The sequence below is a fragment of the Rhinopithecus roxellana genome, chromosome 20 (assembly GCF_007565055.1).
Source record: "Rhinopithecus roxellana isolate Shanxi Qingling chromosome 20, ASM756505v1, whole genome shotgun sequence".
In the NCBI taxonomy this organism is placed as follows: Eukaryota; Metazoa; Chordata; class Mammalia; order Primates; family Cercopithecidae; genus Rhinopithecus; species Rhinopithecus roxellana.
The window spans coordinates 79,109,314-79,127,283 of NC_044568.1; the positions used below are offsets into that span (position 1 = coordinate 79,109,314).

Genomic DNA, 17,970 nt, shown 5'->3' on the forward strand with positions numbered 1-17,970 from the left:
TGGCATATAAAAAGTCACTTTATAACCCACCAGAAAACTACTGGGTAAAGAAAAGAAGTCACTTTAGATGACAGGCCAGTGCTTGAAATTTTATTTCCCCTGCACAAAAACATCTCAGTGGTTTTTGGATGAGGCTCTGACAGTATGCAGTACTAACAAGGTCAAGCGTATATAATCCATGAAGAGCCCAGATGCCCTCTGGCCCCATCCTGGTACTGCTTTATATTCAAAGACGCAGTAATAGACAACTACTCCCACCCACTCCTCCAAAAACCTCTATAAGACTTCAAGATTTACTGTAATCTTTTACAGAAGTCCAAGTAGGAGATCATTAACTATATTATAGAGAAGAAAATTCCTTGAAAAGTCTTTCTTCATTTCTTTTATCGTCAGTATCTCATAATCAAAGCAGCCACGTAAATAATATTTTTAATTGAAAAAAGTATTCGGTCTGCAGCAATGCTTTTTTTTTCTTTTTTTGAGATGGAGTTTCACTCTTGTCGCCCAAGCCGGACTGCAATGGCATGGTATCAGCTCACTGCAACCTCCGCCTTCCAGGTTCAAGCAATTCTCCTGCCTTAGCCTCCCAAGTAGCTGGGATTATAGGCATGCACCGCCATGCCCAGTTAATTCTTTCTATTTTTATTTCGCCTGGCTAATTTTTTTGTATTTTTAGGAGAGACGGGATTTCACCATGTTGGCCAGGCTGGTCTTGAACTCCTCATCTCAGGTGATCCACCTGCTTCGGCCTCCCAGGGCTTGTAATCCTGCTGGGATTATAAGTATGAGCCACCACACCTGACCAGCGATGCTTTTTTTGAGATGGAGTTTTGCTCCTGTTGCACAGGCTAGAGGACAGTGGCACGATCTTGACTCACTGCAACCTCTGCATCCCAGGTTCAAGCGAGTCTCCTGCCTCAGCTTCCCAAATAGCTGAGACTACAGGCGCACACCACCATGTCCGGCTAATTTTTGTATTTTCAGTAGAGACGAGGGTTCACTATGCTGACCAGGCTGGTCTTGAACTCCTGGTATCAGGTGATGTGATGTGCCCACCTCAGCCTTCCAAAGTGCTGGAATTACAGGCGTGAGCCACTGTGCCTGGCCAGCAATGCTCTTAAAGAGTTAGGCGTTATCATTTTTCTCCTATGAAGGGGTATTTATGTTTCTATTCCTTTTTACATAACAGGCAGTTTTGAAAACACAACTCAAGTTATGTCACATTATGTGTATCACTTGATGTCATTTAATTTCATGTGAATAATTAAGGAAATCTTGGCAAATACTTTAACTGTTCACAGAGTAGATGGTTCCTTCCATTTTCTTTAATCAGGGAAATCTGTGAGTCTGAACATGATAACCACGCCTTTGCTTACAAGATTCAGATGATGTGAATGCCTCAAATAAATGCTTTTAAAATAGAAAACAAGTCACGAAGACTCTTTGCTGGCTGAGGTAAGCATTTCCTTTGATTAACGAGTTGTGTAATACACACTGCAATATCTTATAACTTCTCTAGAACTCTCTAGAGACACCGGGGTGTCAGTGGCCTTACACCGGTGTCAGGATCTGTGCTTTTGCGTGTGTGTGTACACACAGGCATGTGTCTGGGTATGCATGCAGGTAAGCATGTGTGTAGAAGCAGCTACCCAGTATGGGCTTGGTGCAGCCACCATATGGTCACTCCTGACTGGCATCCTACACACACCACAGCACAACTGTCCAGAATGTCGGTGCTTAGTATGCCCGCAACTTTATTCCACTCATTCTAAGATGACTCTCTCTTCTCAACAATGCAAGCATCCTCAACTTTCTGCCCAATGTAAGGCCTAAGCTGGTAATGGAAAAATAAAGCCACCTAACTCTTTCATGGTCAGCAAGCTAATGAATTTACAGCTCATCTTGCGTAAGTACAGTGTTCATCCTTCCCACCTTACCTAAATGCCCAAAGGCTTCTTCATCTCTAGTCACTGTGTCACAATTTCCCGGATCATAGACCCTACTTTCCATCCTCCACCTCTACCACCCAAGTTCAGGTTCTTACTGCTTCACAGTTTTCTGGAACCCTGCTGCCAGAAAAGCTTTCATAATGATAACACACAGCTCTGGCTGCATCTCTTCATTGTCAGTAAGACTTGTATGGGCCGAGGGCAGTGGCTCATGCCTGTAATCACAACACTTTAGGAGGCCAAGGAAGATCGCTTGAGCCCAGGGCTTTTGAAACCTGCCTCGGTAACATGGCGAAACCCCATCTCTAGAAAAAAATACAAAACTTAGCCAGGCGTAGAGGCGTGCACCTGTAGTCCCAGCTACTTGGGAGGCTGAGGTGGGAGGATCACTTGAGCTCAGGAGGCAGTGAGCTGAGATCATACCACTGTACTCCAACCTGGGCAACAAAGGCAGACCCTAACTCAAAAAAAAAAAAAAAAGAGAGAAGACAAAGACTTGGATGACTATGATTAATCTTGAAATCCTCAGAGAAGTCTGCAAGGCCCTCTCCTCCAAAGGCTTTTTCAAGATCTCTCCCCAGTTAGCCCTTCCTGCAGACCACAAACTCCAGCCTCCTTCCTAACACCCAAACCTGCGGCAACTCCCGTCCCTCATGCTGCTGCTCAGGGTCTTCCTTCCCATAAGTTTTTCTCAACCTATGAAGATCCTGGCTGCCCCTACAAGTCTGTCTAGAATATTTCACCCATCCAAAGCCTCTGCTAACCCCTCCCCTGTCCAGGACCCCGCTTTCTGAGATGGCACCCTCCCTCCTTCGGTTCCTCCTGACCCTGGGCCTGATCATCCTCTACTTTGAATTATAGGCAGGCTTTCACTCCCTGTACTGGACAAGCCTCTAAGACCACAGGACAAGATGGTGTTGCATCCATCCTTTCTCCCCTGGAGCTTCCCAGCGCAGTGCTCAGTAAACATTTGCTAAACTGACCTGAAACAAAAAGGGAAATGTGCTGGACAGGCACTTTGCTTGTTTAGTAGTTCATAATATGGTGAGATGCTGCCTGGTGTTCAGTCATCTCACCCACGCGCTGAGGTTAAGGGAATGCACTTACCTCACAGAGACAATGGAAGCCCCAAAGAAAGGAGTCACAGGCAAAACCATGATAAAAAGGAGGCCTGTTGGTAGGTAGAGGATTTGTGGACTGCTGGAGGGGACACTCATTCAGAAACAACAGGCTAGAAAGAGTCTTCCCACCAGGTGCCTAAATCCAACCACAACCCTCTGGGTAGACTACCCCACCAGGACCACTACACACCCAAACCAGACAGGAGAGAACTCTCCAAATCCACAACCACAGCCACACCAAAACCTTCCTTTCCTACAACGAGCTTTAAGGCTATTAATATTAGATACAGTAAAGCCCTAGTCATTTGAAATGGTGTCTCAGTTCACAAAAGATCCATGTAGTGAAAATTTTCTAAAGAAATAGTTTTATTACTTTGAGTCCTCCCTAATTAGAGAGGAAGAAACAAAGCTATTTCATTTCTTTCTTCTTTCTTCCTCTAAGCCAAAGAGCAGCATTCATTCAGAATACTCCCCAGGGGAATCCTAACTTGAACAAAAAGACTCCAGCACAGCAAAGGGAGGGATCCAGCTGGGCGAGAAGTCCTGCCTCCCTGTCCCTCCAGGCAGGGGGCCAGGCCAGCACTGAGGGCCTCAGGGACAGGCAGCATCTGCTTAGCTGGCCAGTGGTACGCTGGCTGTCTGAAATTGGTTTTGGCCAATTAAGGGATCCTTGAGGGAGAGAAAAAATAAAACCCTCAGTAAACGCAATTTTGCCACCCCAGGCTCGCTCTGCGTACTATGCCTGCTGTCTCTAAGTGCCTCCAAATGCTCCGTGTAGAAAATAAACTCACGCCCAGAGAAGGCGCAGCAGATGAAGCCGAAGACAGGCAGGAACAGCAGGCTCCAATGGCGCTGCCTCTGAAAACCACCCTGGCTTCTGCACGACAAGGAAGGTTCAGAGAAACAAGGTGTCCCAACATCACTGCTGCTGCTTGCTCTCCTCTGCTGTCCTGACGATGGCCAAGGCTGGCAGCCTGGCCAAACCCCCAAGACAATGGCATCTCCTAGGCCTCACTAAGCTCGGCCTGTGTTCCTACCACTCCCTGCTTCACCTCCCAAACAGGAGGCTCAACAGCAGTCACATGAGAAGAGGGCATTAGGTCCTTCTCTAGAGGGGCACAGTGTGGCTTCCCTGCCTCTTCCCACTCACTCCAGATGCTAACAGCTGTCAATAAACATGGCCAGAGAGGCTGCGGCAATCCCTGTCCTAGACACGGGCTCTCTCCTGCCCATATGGAGGGGCAAAGAGCAATGCTCAGATAGCTGCCAGAGTAAATGACTGAGCGCGGGATGAGAGGGGCCAGGTAGATGAGGCTTCCCGACTCCTCATGAGGTGCTTTTCGCATCACAGCTCTTACCTCGTCTATTAAAGGATGACTTTCGGCCAGGGGATTAAAAGGTATGAACAGAAACAGCGCTGGTCCTTTCTTCAGCTCGTTATTCAGCAAGAGACTCTTGCCTCCGTGTGGCTGCAGCCACCGAAAGAGCGTCTCCTGGTTTTCTAAGGCCCACTTACAGATGTTCTCAGCTGTGTAGTTCAGGACCTCCCTAGGAAAGACCTGTGAAGGACAAAGGCACAGAGGAAAAAGGAGAGCTCAGTGAGGTAGGGCAAGCTCAAGGCACATCAGTGCTGTCCCAACCCCACCACTGCAGGTGAGAAAACCCAGGCTCGGAGCGGGGCCTGGCTCCGCTGTGCAGCCAACACCTGCTTCTCCAGAGACAGCATTTCCTCACGAGTGGTTGAAAAAACAAAAGTGGTTGCAGGAGATGACTTCCATATCGTGTGATTCATCTTTCTGCCTTGAGACAGACCCACCTATCAACAAATAATTCTTCCTACCAGCTGGTGGCGGTAACAACCTCTACCACCCTGTCCAAGGACAGGCATTAAACGTCACTGGGTATTTATAAAAGGACCAAGACATACTTAAGGGAATAGAAATTATGGAGTCAAGGTTCACTTCGATTTTGACCTTCGTCCTTCAAATGCTGCCCCCCAAGGGCAGAATGGCGCCTCTGTGCGGCACAGCCTGTCTGTTCTGTTCACTTGTATCCTCTGGGACTAGACCAACACCAGGCACAGAGCAGGAAGTCAATACATGTCTTCATCAATCAAAGATGACCTAAACTTGCACAAGGCCACGGATCGTATTTTATGTGCACAAATAAACGAAAGAGACACTTAGATTTTTTGCTTTGTTTTGCTATAAACAACCAATGTATGTGAACATAAAATTATTTTTGAAATTCTAACAATATAAATCACTGGCTTCAAACAGAACTACCAAAGGGGTACTTCAGAGGGTTTTACAAAATGAGATATTTAAAACTCCTCAAAACGAAGATTTAAATTGACTCATAACGAAGATAACCACTGCTTGTGTTTCTAAAAATAATGGTATCCCAGTATTCTTGCATTCGATAAAAGGAATTCTACTGCTACACAAACCAACGAACCTTAAACACTACCAAATCAAAGCAGTAAACCTGATATATTTTTCCATCTCATAGTCCTCCCTTTTTTTCCCCATCTACTTTTAATTTCTTTCTCAGTACCCTTTACTATAAATAAATATATGGAGGCTGTGTAACATGCTAAAAATGAAGGATGTAGGAAAATGACAGATAGCAAAAGCAGATGATATCAAAGCAGCTTAGGCAGAGGCACAAGGAGCGTAGGTGGGCAGCAGAGAAACAGCTACAGCAGTGATTGTCAAGGTGGAACGGTGGGAGTCTGAAAAACCATACTCAAACTACACTCAAACATTTCTATTTAGAAAACACAAAAATACATTTGACTTTTGGAATACAAACTGCAAGAAGTAAAGCACAACATCTGGGCTACGAAGATATGCAGAAGCCAGGGCGACTGGCAAGCAAGGGGGCACCCCTGGAGTGGGCCCAATAGTCCCTCCGAAGGCACAAGACTCAGACATTGTGCCAAGGGGGGCACAGGTTTTAAAAGCTGGGTACACTGGGTGCAGGGAAATTGATCTGTATATGACCTGTAAGTTACAGACAATGATGCGAGAGAGAGAGAATACTTCAGGAAAGTCAGCTCACTGATGTGACTGAGGAAGCAGCAATAGAGTAGAAGCACGGGACTGAACAGGACACAGGTCAATGCTCAGAAGCAGCTGAGTTCAGGCTGCTCCACAGAAAGCAAATGAAATTGGGGACAAAGGCGACAATGGAAAACCGAGGCTCTCTGGGATGAGAAGCCATCAACTTCTCACTGTGACTTGACAAGAACTTCAAAAACCCTTTACATCAGCTAAGGAGAAAAGCATGTCACATTACTGCTCATCATAAAAGAAACAGATAAACAGAGAACATCACTCAGTGGAAGCCTAGCTTCTGAAAACACAGGCTCAGAGTAACAATTCTCCAAGAGAGTAACTCCGTAATTTTATCCAGGAAGAAAAACTTTCAAGTCTGTATCAAAATCTAAGAATACAAATAAAGAATTTCAGCACATTAATTTCAAGAGCCCTCTAATGCATGGGTTCTTAATCTGGGGCCTGGGCTCTAGGGTGGGGCTGGAAGAACTCTCCATTCATATATAAAATCATGCGCGCTTTTCTAGAGAGTGTCCATAGATTTTATCCAATTCTCAAAGCAGTCCGTGACCTAAACAAGGTTAAGAACCACTGCGCTAATATAAACGTGATTTCAAAATACTTACAAGTGATGTGTTGAAATGTCTATGTAAATACACACTTCCAGAGTGTACTAAGGATACCAGTTTCGCAAGATGTTTATTTGTGATAACCCCAAATCGTACTGTTCCTAGGTAATCTGAAACAGAAAATTTTCCTTTATTAAAGAAAAGGCCTGTGCCTTAAAACAACCACAAAACCCAACGATCAAGTCTTGAAGCACAAACCCCAGGAGCAAAACTCCTTCTGGTAACCTAGCCTAGGGAGGGAAGGAAGACGAGTTGAGGAACCTCTCCCCTTGAAACCGACCTCGGCCTCTCAGATGTCAACCCTGCTCCTGAGAGGATGTCTCTAACGCCTCTGACAATCACTTGTGTTGAGGAGTCCCCTGTGTCTTCCTACGATGGTATGACCTGTCACCCTTGATCACAGGCTGAGGCACACTATGTTCTCCGTCTGGACACTTCTTGTGGCTGGTTCCTTCTTATTACTCATCTCAGCTCCTACTTTCTCTGAGAAGCCTTCCCTGACCACTCCACCTAACACCTAATACACAGGGGACAGAGTTTACAAAGGAAAACTGGGCTCCCGACCCATTCAGGTACTCTCTTTACCGTTACCCTATTTTTGATAGCACTTATTAACATTTGCATAATCTCATTCATTTATTTAGATTTCCTTTGGTCCAATGTCCTCTTTTTTTTTTTGAGATGGAGTCTTGCTCTGTGGCCCAGGTTGGAGTGCAGTGGTGCGATCTCGTCTCACTACAACCACTGTCTAGTGGACTCAAGCAATTCTCCTGCCTCAGCCTCCTGAGTAGCTGCAATTACAGGTATGCACCACCACACTCAGCTAATTTTTGTATTTTTAGTAGAGACGGGGTTTCACCATGTTGGCCAGGCTGGTCTCGAACTCCTGACCGCAAGTGATCTGCCCGCCTCTGCCTCCCAAAGTGCCAGAATTACAAGTGTGAGCCACCACACTTGGCCCAATTTCCTCTTCTGATGGTAATTTCTGTGAAATTAGAGACTTTGTTTCATGCTAGTATCCCAGCACCTACAGAAGTGCGGGGATGTATAGTTAAGAGATCAAAAAATATTTATTAAACGAACAAATCTAGCATATATAAAGTCTTATACACATCAACAAGAAAAGAAAAATTGTTAAAATGGGCAAATCACAGAAAAGGAAATGTGTATACATGGCTAATAATTACTGGAAACTCAACCTCACTATCCTGAAAGAAAGCAAATTAAAACAAAAGACTACTTTTGACCCTCAAACTGCCCAGAATTTAAGACATAGGAAACATCAGGTATTGATGAAAAGTAGAGAAATGAGTATTTGATGTGATGCTGGTGGAAAATGGCAAAATGGCACAGCCACTCAGGAGAGCAGCTGCTGTACTGACTAGAAGAAGAATGGACACAGCTGGGATTTCCACTGCTGAGCATCCACATGTGTGTTGGAGCCACACGCAAGGACATTCACCAAGAAACACTCTGCAAATGTTAAAAACAATGAGGCAGGACTATACACCAGAAACAGAAGCTGAAAGTTACAGTAGACCTTTGATGTTAACCAAAAAGAAAAAAAATAACTCACACTTATAAAATAGTTTTATATATATATATATCCCCTCCTACAGGCACATATGTTTAGAAATGTACAAAGAATCTAAAAGGATCACAAAGTAGTCTGATGTTGGAGAACAAACATCAACAGGGACCTTATCCTTATGTGTGAAGCTTTCATTTTGTTTCATGGAGTATAATATTTGTGTGATTATAAAGTATTTAGTGTTAAAGGAGGGTGAATAAGACACTGCAGAAAAAGGTACATTCTTTCCTATCCCCTTTTGCTTTCTTAGCACGTGCTAAATAAAACATCAGTTAAACTTTAGGCCAGGTGCAGTGGCTCATGCCCTTAATCCTAGCACTTTGGGAGGCCGAGGTAGGTGGATTGCCTGAGCTCAGAAGTTTAAGACCAGCCTGGCCAACATGGTGAAACCCTGTCTCTACTAAAAATATAAAAATTAGCTGGGTGTGTTGTGGTGGGCACCTGTAATCCCAGCTACTTGGGAGGCTGAGGCATGAGAATCATGTGAACCCAGGAGGCAGAGGTTGCTGTGAGCTGAGATCCCAAGATCGTGCCACTGCACTCCAGCCTAGGCAACAGAGTGAGACTCTGTCTCCAAAATAAATAAATAAGTAAACTTTTTTAAAAAATCAGTTAAACATCAAATGTTACCAAATTATATACAGGTAGCTAAGATATAAAAATATTGAGGTGCTAAACCCATAAAGTTTCTAGTTTTATCCCACGACCCCCACCTTTCAGTGCTGTGGTTCTCTCCCTCAGGTAAGGAGTGGCTGACAAGGATGAGGTGGGAGTGAATATGTCCCTACTGCCAGAGTCAATAATTTTTCATACAAACCTGATGAGTTTAAAATGGCACAAAACAAAAGAAATACAGGACAAATAAGCCAGAAATTAAACAGACTGATTACTTATGGGGTGGCTGGGGAAAAGGGGAATGGGAACGGGAAAGCAGGGCTGAGGAGGCCTGGCACTGAGCAGGCCTTTTTGTATCTGACTCCTAGGGCCACAGTGATGTATCACACACCCTTCACACACTCCAAAATTAAACAATTAGTTAAAACCAAGCGAGATATGGCAAACCCAAAGTGGAATACAGCATGTACAAATAACCCTAACTATTGCAAATGGGTAACACCATGGTGAATGGGATAGGAAGAAAGAACTAACCTAAGTAACTGGAAAACAGTATCTTGACTGGATGCTATAAAATTAAAGGCAAAAAGAATTGTACATAAATGCTGTAAATCTGGTAGTAAATGTGTTTCTTAAGGAGGTATAAGTTAGCAATTCTGAAACTACGAACTTATTTACTTCTTTGTAGTAAATACATTATAGATAATTATAGCCAGGACTCTCACTGTCGCAGTACGAAGTTATATATCAATAAGAGAAGGCTAAAATAAACTCTGTAATGTTAAATTGAAATGAGAGAGAATGAGTATAAACTTACGGTTTTTGATACATACACACACACACGCACACACACATACACACAGAGGGAGAGAGAGAGGATGGATAGAGAAATACAGATATATGCATATGTGTGGATATAATACACTTCCTAGTTCTATCTACTGAGAAGACCTAGAAGTAATGACATCCTGATACCAAAGAGTATACCTAGCATGTAGACTTTGGTTTCTAAATGCCATTCTCCAGCAAAAGAAACCAGGGCCCTTGGAGAAGAGGTTGATTCCAGAGCTGGGGCGAAGAAGTACAAGATAAGCCTGAAATACCTTGTATCAGAAGTAAAGAAGTGGGCCGGGCATGGTGGCTCACACCTGTAATCCCAGCACTTTGGGAGGCCAAGGCGGGCGAATCACCTGAGGTCACAAGCTCGAGACCAGCCTGGCCAACATAGTGAAACCCCATCTCTACTAAAAATACAAAAATTAGCTGGGCATGGTGACATGTGCCTGTAATTACAGCTATCTGCGAGGCTGAGGCAGCAGAATCGCTTGAACCCAGGAGGTGCAGGTTGCAGTGAGCCAAGATTTCGCCATTGCACTCCGGCCTGGGCAACAAGAGTGAAACTCCATCTCAAAAAAAATAAATAAATGAAGTAAAGAAGTGCTCATAAAAGGATGGGGGCTTGTCCAAAGGACCCAGGAGCCAAGCTGAAGCCCTCCTAGTAGCCAAAGCTGGAACAATTTGAGCAACAAAATAAACAATGACAGTACACAGAATAAGATAAATACCCATGACTCCATAACAATATTAATGAGAATAGTCAGCTCTTCTTTATGGGAGAATTCCACTAATAATGAAAAACGAATGAAGGAAACAGAAAATAACCATTTGAACACCAGAGTAATTGTTGCAGGCAAGATCCACCAATGGCGGCCAAAATTCCTGAGCAAAAGTTTGAGGATATATTTACATAGTAACAAATGATCTTCCCCCAAGGTATTTATTTACTAATTACAAAGGAAGAGATAGTAACTTTTCAGTGGAGAAACACAGCAGACACTACTTTAACCAAATGATCACAGTTAATGTGACCAGTAGGAGACACACTGACATCCTATGAACCCCCTGATAAGAAGTGCTGAGAAGGACCTATTTCTATGGTATTGTTGTCAAAAGACATGACCTATTCCAATAACAAGAAAACAGACAAAATTGAGTGATTTTCTACAAAATGCCTGAGAAGTATTCTTCAGAAGTGTCAAGGTTATAAAGGACAAGGAAAGACAGAGGGTTTGTCATAGGCTGAAGGAAACAGAAAAAACCAACTCGTTGGGATATGGGATCCCAGACTGGATCCTGAAACAAAAACAGACACTAGTGGAAACACTCAGACAATTCAAATGAGGTCTGCAGTTTAGTGAATAGGACTGTACCAATGTTAATGTCTTTTTCTTTTCTCTTTTTTTTTTTTTTTCTTTTTTGAGAGACAGACTCTTGCTCTGTCACCCAGGCTGGAGGGCAGTGGTGCATCTCGGCTCACTGCAACCTTAAGTGATTCTCCTGCCTCAGCCTCCCGAATAGCTGGGATTAGAGCCATGCACCCCCATGTCTGGCTAATTTTTCTGTATTTTTAGTAGAGACAAGGTTTCACCATGTTGGCCAGGATGGTCTCGAACTCCTGACCTCAAGCGGTCCACCTGGCCTCAGCCTCCTAAAGTGCTGGGATTACAGGTGTGAGCCACCACGCCCAACACTAATATTAATTTCTTATTTTGTACAAAATCACCTAACAATTGGTTATGTAAGATGTTAACAATGGTGGAAACTGGCTAAAGGCAGGTAATTATGGAACTCCCTGTTCTATTTTTGCATCTTTTCTCTAAGTATAGAATTAGTTGAAGATTTTTAAGAACTTTGTTTAAAGGGCATGGCATATAAGTCCAGATCCCAAAGCTGTCAGAAGAAACAGACCAAAGAGAGGATGTGAATTAGCAGGACCAAAACACCACTCTCTCAGAGGCCACTGATCTTGGCGGACAGTCACAGTTAAAAGAAGAGAAGGAAAAGCAGCCAGTAAGGAAATTCATTTGATAGCCTGCCAAAGTCACCATCGCAATTTATTAGAGCAGAGAAACAAGAAGTGACAGCCTGACCCCAAAGTTAAAAGGGAACATTCAAAAACCTGTTTAACTGCATTAATAAGAATGGACAGTCTGCCCACACAGAACAAATTCTAACATGCTCAAACATATTACAATTTCAAAACTGCATTTTTCACACATAGAGAAATTTACAAAAATCACACTTCTATTTAAGTTCTAGCATATGGTGGAAAACTTGCTGGAAGAAGCAGCTTAAATTTGCAGTCTCACGTGAACAAAGAATACTTGGATTAGCAGAGGAAGTTTATAGCGTAAAGATGACACAAAAAACAGCATGTCACATCTCTTTATCCAGAGTGTTCTCTGATAAGCAGAGCTCCAGGGCTTTCTACGATAGAAGTCTTAGTCATTTATAAAATGAATTATTTTGTCCTAAAAGTCATGAGGTTTCAATATTTTAATTAAGAACTTGGAATCTGTTCGACAATTAAAAATAAACTAAGACTCATACTCTCCCCTCCTCTACCCAACAAGGTCTAACAACGGCAGTATCCCATTCGATTAAAAAAAAAAAATTCTCCATTAGCCTGGTAATTGGCCAGTTCAAGATCTCTGTTAACCACACAGTGACAACGGGTGTCAATGATCACTGCAAGATGTAATGAGATCCTGAAGAAACATCTGGGTAAAAGAATTAGTTACTAAGCAGTTTCCACAGCTGCTCAAGCAGGTGGCTAAGAAGGTCAAGGTGACCAGGGCATGTCTCTTGGCACCACTAACTTCTCAGGGAGGGAGGGTGCTCCTTTGCTGCTTGCTACAGAGAGTACTGAGCCCTGGGCCCCGTGATCATCGGCTACAAGGCCGTGCACACAGGCACCATCTAGACCTATCACAGCACATCTCCCATGGGCACGGGCTGAGGAACCAGCACTATTATGTTGATGCTAATACTGTTTGCTGTGCTTTGAGTAGAAATGGTCTTGTGCTTTGACCCATCAAATCTTGCCTACTTTTGGCAGGCAGGCAGGTTTACTCTTGGTCATCTCTTGTGAGTGGGATTCTTCTCTGCCCCTAACAGAATGCTCCCCTCTTACTTCCCACACCCTTCCCAGGTATAGCTTTGGCTGCCCTTCTTGTGCCTCCTGTGCACTGCTGTCACCATTCACCTCATGGCAGCTACCAAGGGTGCCCTGAAAGACCTGAAACTCCATCTGGTTTCCACTCACATTCATCTGGCTCACTCTCCTCTAGTTTGGATAAAAGCTTTTTGGTTTTGGACAATGTTTTAATACAGAACTACAGCTGACCCTTGAACAACATGGGTTTGAACCGCATGGGTCCACTTACATGCAGTTTTTTTAAAATCAAACACAGATCCAAAATACAGTATTTGCAGAATTTAAAACCCACCTATATGGAGAGCCACTTCTCATACACGCAGGTTCTGAAGGGCCAACTGTGGGACTTGAGTATGCAAATTCTGGTATATTTGGGGATCTTAGAACTAATCCCCAATCTATAACAAGGGACAACTGTATTTTAGTTTAGTATCATAAGACTTAAATTTAATTTTAAATATTAAAATGTCAGTTTAGGGCTGGACATGGTAGCTCACACCTGTAATCCCAGCACTTTGGGAGGCTGAGGTGGGTGGATCAACTGAGGTCAGGAGTTCGAGACCAGCCTGGCCAACCTGGTGAAATCCCATCTCTACTCAAAATTAGCCAGGCTTAGTGGCAGGCGCCTGTAGTCCCAGCTATTCAGGAGGCTGAGGCACGAGAATCACTTTAATGTGGGAGGTGGAAAAAAAAATATTCATCATTTTTATACTGATTATATGTTGAAATAATTTGGATACACTGGGTTAAATATTTCACCTGTTTCTTTTATTTGCGCCCCCCCCCAACTTTTATTTATTTATTTTTTCTAAAGACGGTCTCACTTTGTCACCCAGCCTGGAGGATCTTGGCTCACTGCAACCTCTGCCTCCCAGGTTCCAGCGATTCTCCTGCCTCAGCCTCCTGAGTAGCTGAGATTGCAGGTGTGCGCCACCATGCCCGGCTAATTTCTGTATTTTTAGTAGAGACACAGTTTCACCATGTTGGCCAGGCTGGTCTCGAATTCCTGACCTCAAGTGATCTGCCTGCCTCAGCCTCCCAAAGTGCTGGGATTACAGACCTGAGCCACTGCACCCAGACTCACCTATTTCTTTTTCTAGTGAAGCTACTAGAAAATTTTAAATTAGGCTGGGAATGGTAGCTCACATCTATAATCTCAACAGTTTTGAGAGGTTGAGGCAGGAGGATCACTTGAGGCCAGAAGTCCAAGACCAGCCTGGGCAAGAGAGTTAGACCCTAGCTCTAAAAAAAATTTTTAAAATTAGCTGAGAGTGATTATGTAAGCCTATAGTCCTAGCTACTCAGGAGGCTGATGCAGGAGGACTGCTTGAGCCCAGGAGGTCGATGCTGCAGTGAGTTATAATTGCACCACCGCACTCCAGCCTGGACAACAATGTGATACCCTGTCTCAAAAAATAAAATTAAAAAAAGAAAATTTTAAATTAGCTATGTGGTTCATATTGTATTTCCACTGGATTATGCCAGAGTGGTAATGATGAAAAAGCAAGATTCATGTATCTCAGGAAGAAGATGAGGCTGAGATGATAAATCCAGCAGCCAGCAAGTCTTAATAATTGGCACTTATCTGGTAAGATCACATGAGACAATGTTTCTTGAATTTTTTTCATGAAAATCCCTCCAACAGCAAATAATAATTATCTTTAAGAATGTGTCCCCTCTTCTTCAAAAAGGAAAAAGTGGGGCTCTAGACCTATGACTCTAGCCTGAGCTTCTGAAGTTAATTCTCTGTCAGAGGCCTACAGTTAATAGCACTTGGTGTACTACAAAGCACCCAAGGATACACTGAAAGAACAGACAGAAACTACAGGTCTGAACAATGTGGAATTCCTTATATTAGGGAATGTCATCTGCTATCATGGAGACTTCTGTGTGAGCTCACCTCTAAGGCATCATGGAACAAAATGGAGTATCAGGTCAAGAAAAATGCTCATAAAGGTAACTGCTAACAAACCAACATACACTTCAAAACAAAATACCACTGGATTAAGTCACATGGCATTTAATCAGCATGGCTAAGAAGTCATTTACTCCATGGGGAAATTCTTCTCATTTCTTTAAACTGGAAAACAGTGATATCCCAAAAGGCAAACCTGTATCATGCTACCTTCCATCTGTTGGGAAACAACTCTCATTTTAGTCTGTTAATTTTAACTTCTACTTTCTCACTCTTCTTTCCAAAGTTAGAATAAGGAGAACAATAGGATTATTTTAAAAGGGATTAAAATAACCCCTCTAATTTTAATCTTTACAGAGTGATTCACTTTTCAAGTTCTTCATAACCATTTACTAGACAGTGATGTCATACATTTCCAATAAAGTGTCCATTAAAACGAAAAAACCTTCGAAGAAATGTAACATTACAGAAATGCTTGTTTTCAATGTATAAACTATCATTACTTGGATTTTCCCCCTAGAAATGAGACAGTGAAATGTGCATAGTTTCAAACTTCTTAATATAAAGCACAAAGCAATTATCTAGAAAAAAAAAATCTGGCATTTGGACATCACAGACACACCGTGGTGTTTGCCAAGATATTACTAAACTAACATGTTGTGATTCTTTTTTTTTTTTTTTTTTTTTGAGATGGAGTCTCGCACTGTCCCCCAGGCTGGAGTACAATGGCGTGATCTCGGCTCACTGCAACCTCTGCCTCCTAGGTTCAAGTAATTCTCCTGCTTCAGCCTCCCGAATAGCTGAGATTACAGGTGTCCAACACCACGTCCAGCTAATTTTTTGTATTTTTAGTAGAGACGAGGTTTCACTATATTGGTCAGGCTGGTCTCGAACTCCTGACCTTGTGATTTGCCCGCTTCAGCCTCCTAAAGTGCTGGGATTACAGGAGTAATCCCAGGAGTGAGCCACTGCACCTGACAGCTGTGATTCTTTTTGTGTGTGAGCTAGGCAGGAAGGAAAGAGAAATGCAGTTCCAAATACATGATTTTAGGAGAAAATAAACTATAGTACTAAATATGCATTGTTACATATACTTAACCTGACAGTAAAATAAACACCCTCACACCAGCTGTTCTCATTTAGTAAGTCTAAAGCACCATATTAAAATGATCAATTCAGGCTGGGCATAGTTTCACCACCACGGTGAAACCCCGACTCTACCGAAAGTACAAACATTAGACAGACGTGGTGGCACATGCCTGTAATCCCAGCTACTCAGGAGGCTGAGGCAGGAGAATCGCTTGAACCTGGGAGGTGGAGATTGCAGCGAGCCATGATCACACCACTGCACTCTAAACTCAGTGACAGAGCGAGACTCCATCTCAAAAGAAAAAAATAAAATAAAAAATAAAATGATCAATTGAAAAACTTCCCTTGTATGCACTTCAATAAAAAAAAATTTTTTTTGGTAGCCCTCAGGGGAAGGAAGGACTCTGCAAACTAAATACATCCACTGAGAAACCTCCTCCACCCCATTTCAGGCTGTTCTTAAGGTCTAACACAGGAGTCAGGTAGATGAGGTCTCTGTCACATGTTCTCTTTTTCCCCTCCAAACAATGCTTTAAAAATGTAAAAAACATTCTTAGCTCCCAGGCCTACAAAAATAGGCCAAAGGCCATTGCTTTTCCAAGATGACGTGTCCCTTACAGATAACTAGGGCAAAGCTCCCTTGTTTTACAGATGGGGAACCTGAAATCTGAAGGCCAGTGAGAAAAGGCCGCTGGGTCATGATTACAGCAGGATACTTGCTATTAAAATGACTACAGGGCCAGGCGCAGTGGCTCATGCCTGTAATCCCAGCACTTTGGGAGGCCAAGGTGGGTGGACTGCTTGAGCCCAGGAGTTCAAGAGCAGCCAAGGCAACACGGCAAAACCTCATCTCTACAAAAATTAGCTGAGTGTGATGCCGTGAGCCTGCAGGAATATCGCCTGAGCCTGGGAAGTTGGAAGCTGTAATGAGTCATGACTGTGCCACTGCACTCTAGCTTGGGCAACAGAGTGAGACCCTGTCGAATAAATAAATAAACATTAAATAAAATAAAACGACTTCAGGACTCATTGGCCCCTGCCTATCTATGCTTATTGTTAGGAAGATACCACTAAATCCCAGGGAAAACTAGAAACCAAGACAGGCTGCTAAGCAGAAGACACAGCCTATTTGTCTATTAGTGCAACAGGAGCTCCAAGAAAGAAGCTGGGCTAATGAGAATCACAGGATGTCCAGTGTGCCGGACGTCATGCTAGGTAGTCAAGAGTTATCAATCCACGGAACTTCCCCTAGGCCTTGAAAAATTAGGAAGGCAGACGTTAGCCAGGGAAACACATTACATTTAAAGCAGTATCACAGGCAAAGCCGAGAGGGAAGTACCATATCATACCACCTGCTGCAGCTCAGTAAAGCAGAGGAGCTGCAGAGAAAACAGAGTAAGGGTGGAGTAAGTGAGCTCTGCACCAGGGTTCTCATCTCAGCTCCTGTATTTACCGGCATGTGACGGTACTGGCTTCTTGTTGCTGCTGTAACAACGGCAGACACAAATGTATTTTAAAGTTCTGGATGTCAAAAGTCCAAAATGAGTCTCACTGGGCTAAAATCAACCCTGGCCTGTTAGCAAGTCATGTTCCTTTGGGAGGCTCTAGGAGAGAATCCATTTCCTTGACTTTTCCAGCTCCAGAGGTCACCCACATCCCTCGGTTTGTGGCCCTTTCCTCCTCCAAAGCCAATGACAACTGGACTGTCAGTCTCACATTATACTCTGTTGTTCTGCCTCCAATTTTCATTCTTCAGAATCCTTCTGATTACACTGAGCCCACCCCAGTAACACAGGATAACCTCAGTGCCAGCTGATGAGCAATCTAATTCTCTTTGCTACCTTAATTCCTCCTTGCCATGTATCTAACCTATCCACAGGTTCTAGTGAGTAAGAAGTGGAGCTTTTTAAGGAGCCCTTACACGAGCCCTGCCTACTACACTAACCCTGAGCAAGTTAACAACCTTCTCGGAGCTTCAGTTTCTTCATCTGTGAAACTGGAATAA

The 17,970-nt window shown here is 43.4% G+C and overlaps 1 protein-coding gene across 3 annotated transcripts in view; it reads right to left on the reverse strand.

The window, feature by feature from the left end:
• Window positions 1-17,970, reverse strand: part of TXNDC11 (thioredoxin domain containing 11) — a 65,155-nt gene that overhangs the window by 14,773 nt on the left and 32,412 nt on the right. For all 3 annotated transcript variants that reach the window (XM_030924427.1, XM_030924429.1, XM_030924428.1), the window contains 2 exons: window positions 6,756-6,868; window positions 4,429-4,629 (listed from right to left, as the gene is read on the reverse strand). In XM_030924427.1, the coding sequence (XP_030780287.1) occupies window positions 4,429-4,629; window positions 6,756-6,868 (314 nt within the window). The remainder of the gene's footprint in view (window positions 1-4,428; window positions 4,630-6,755; window positions 6,869-17,970) is intronic.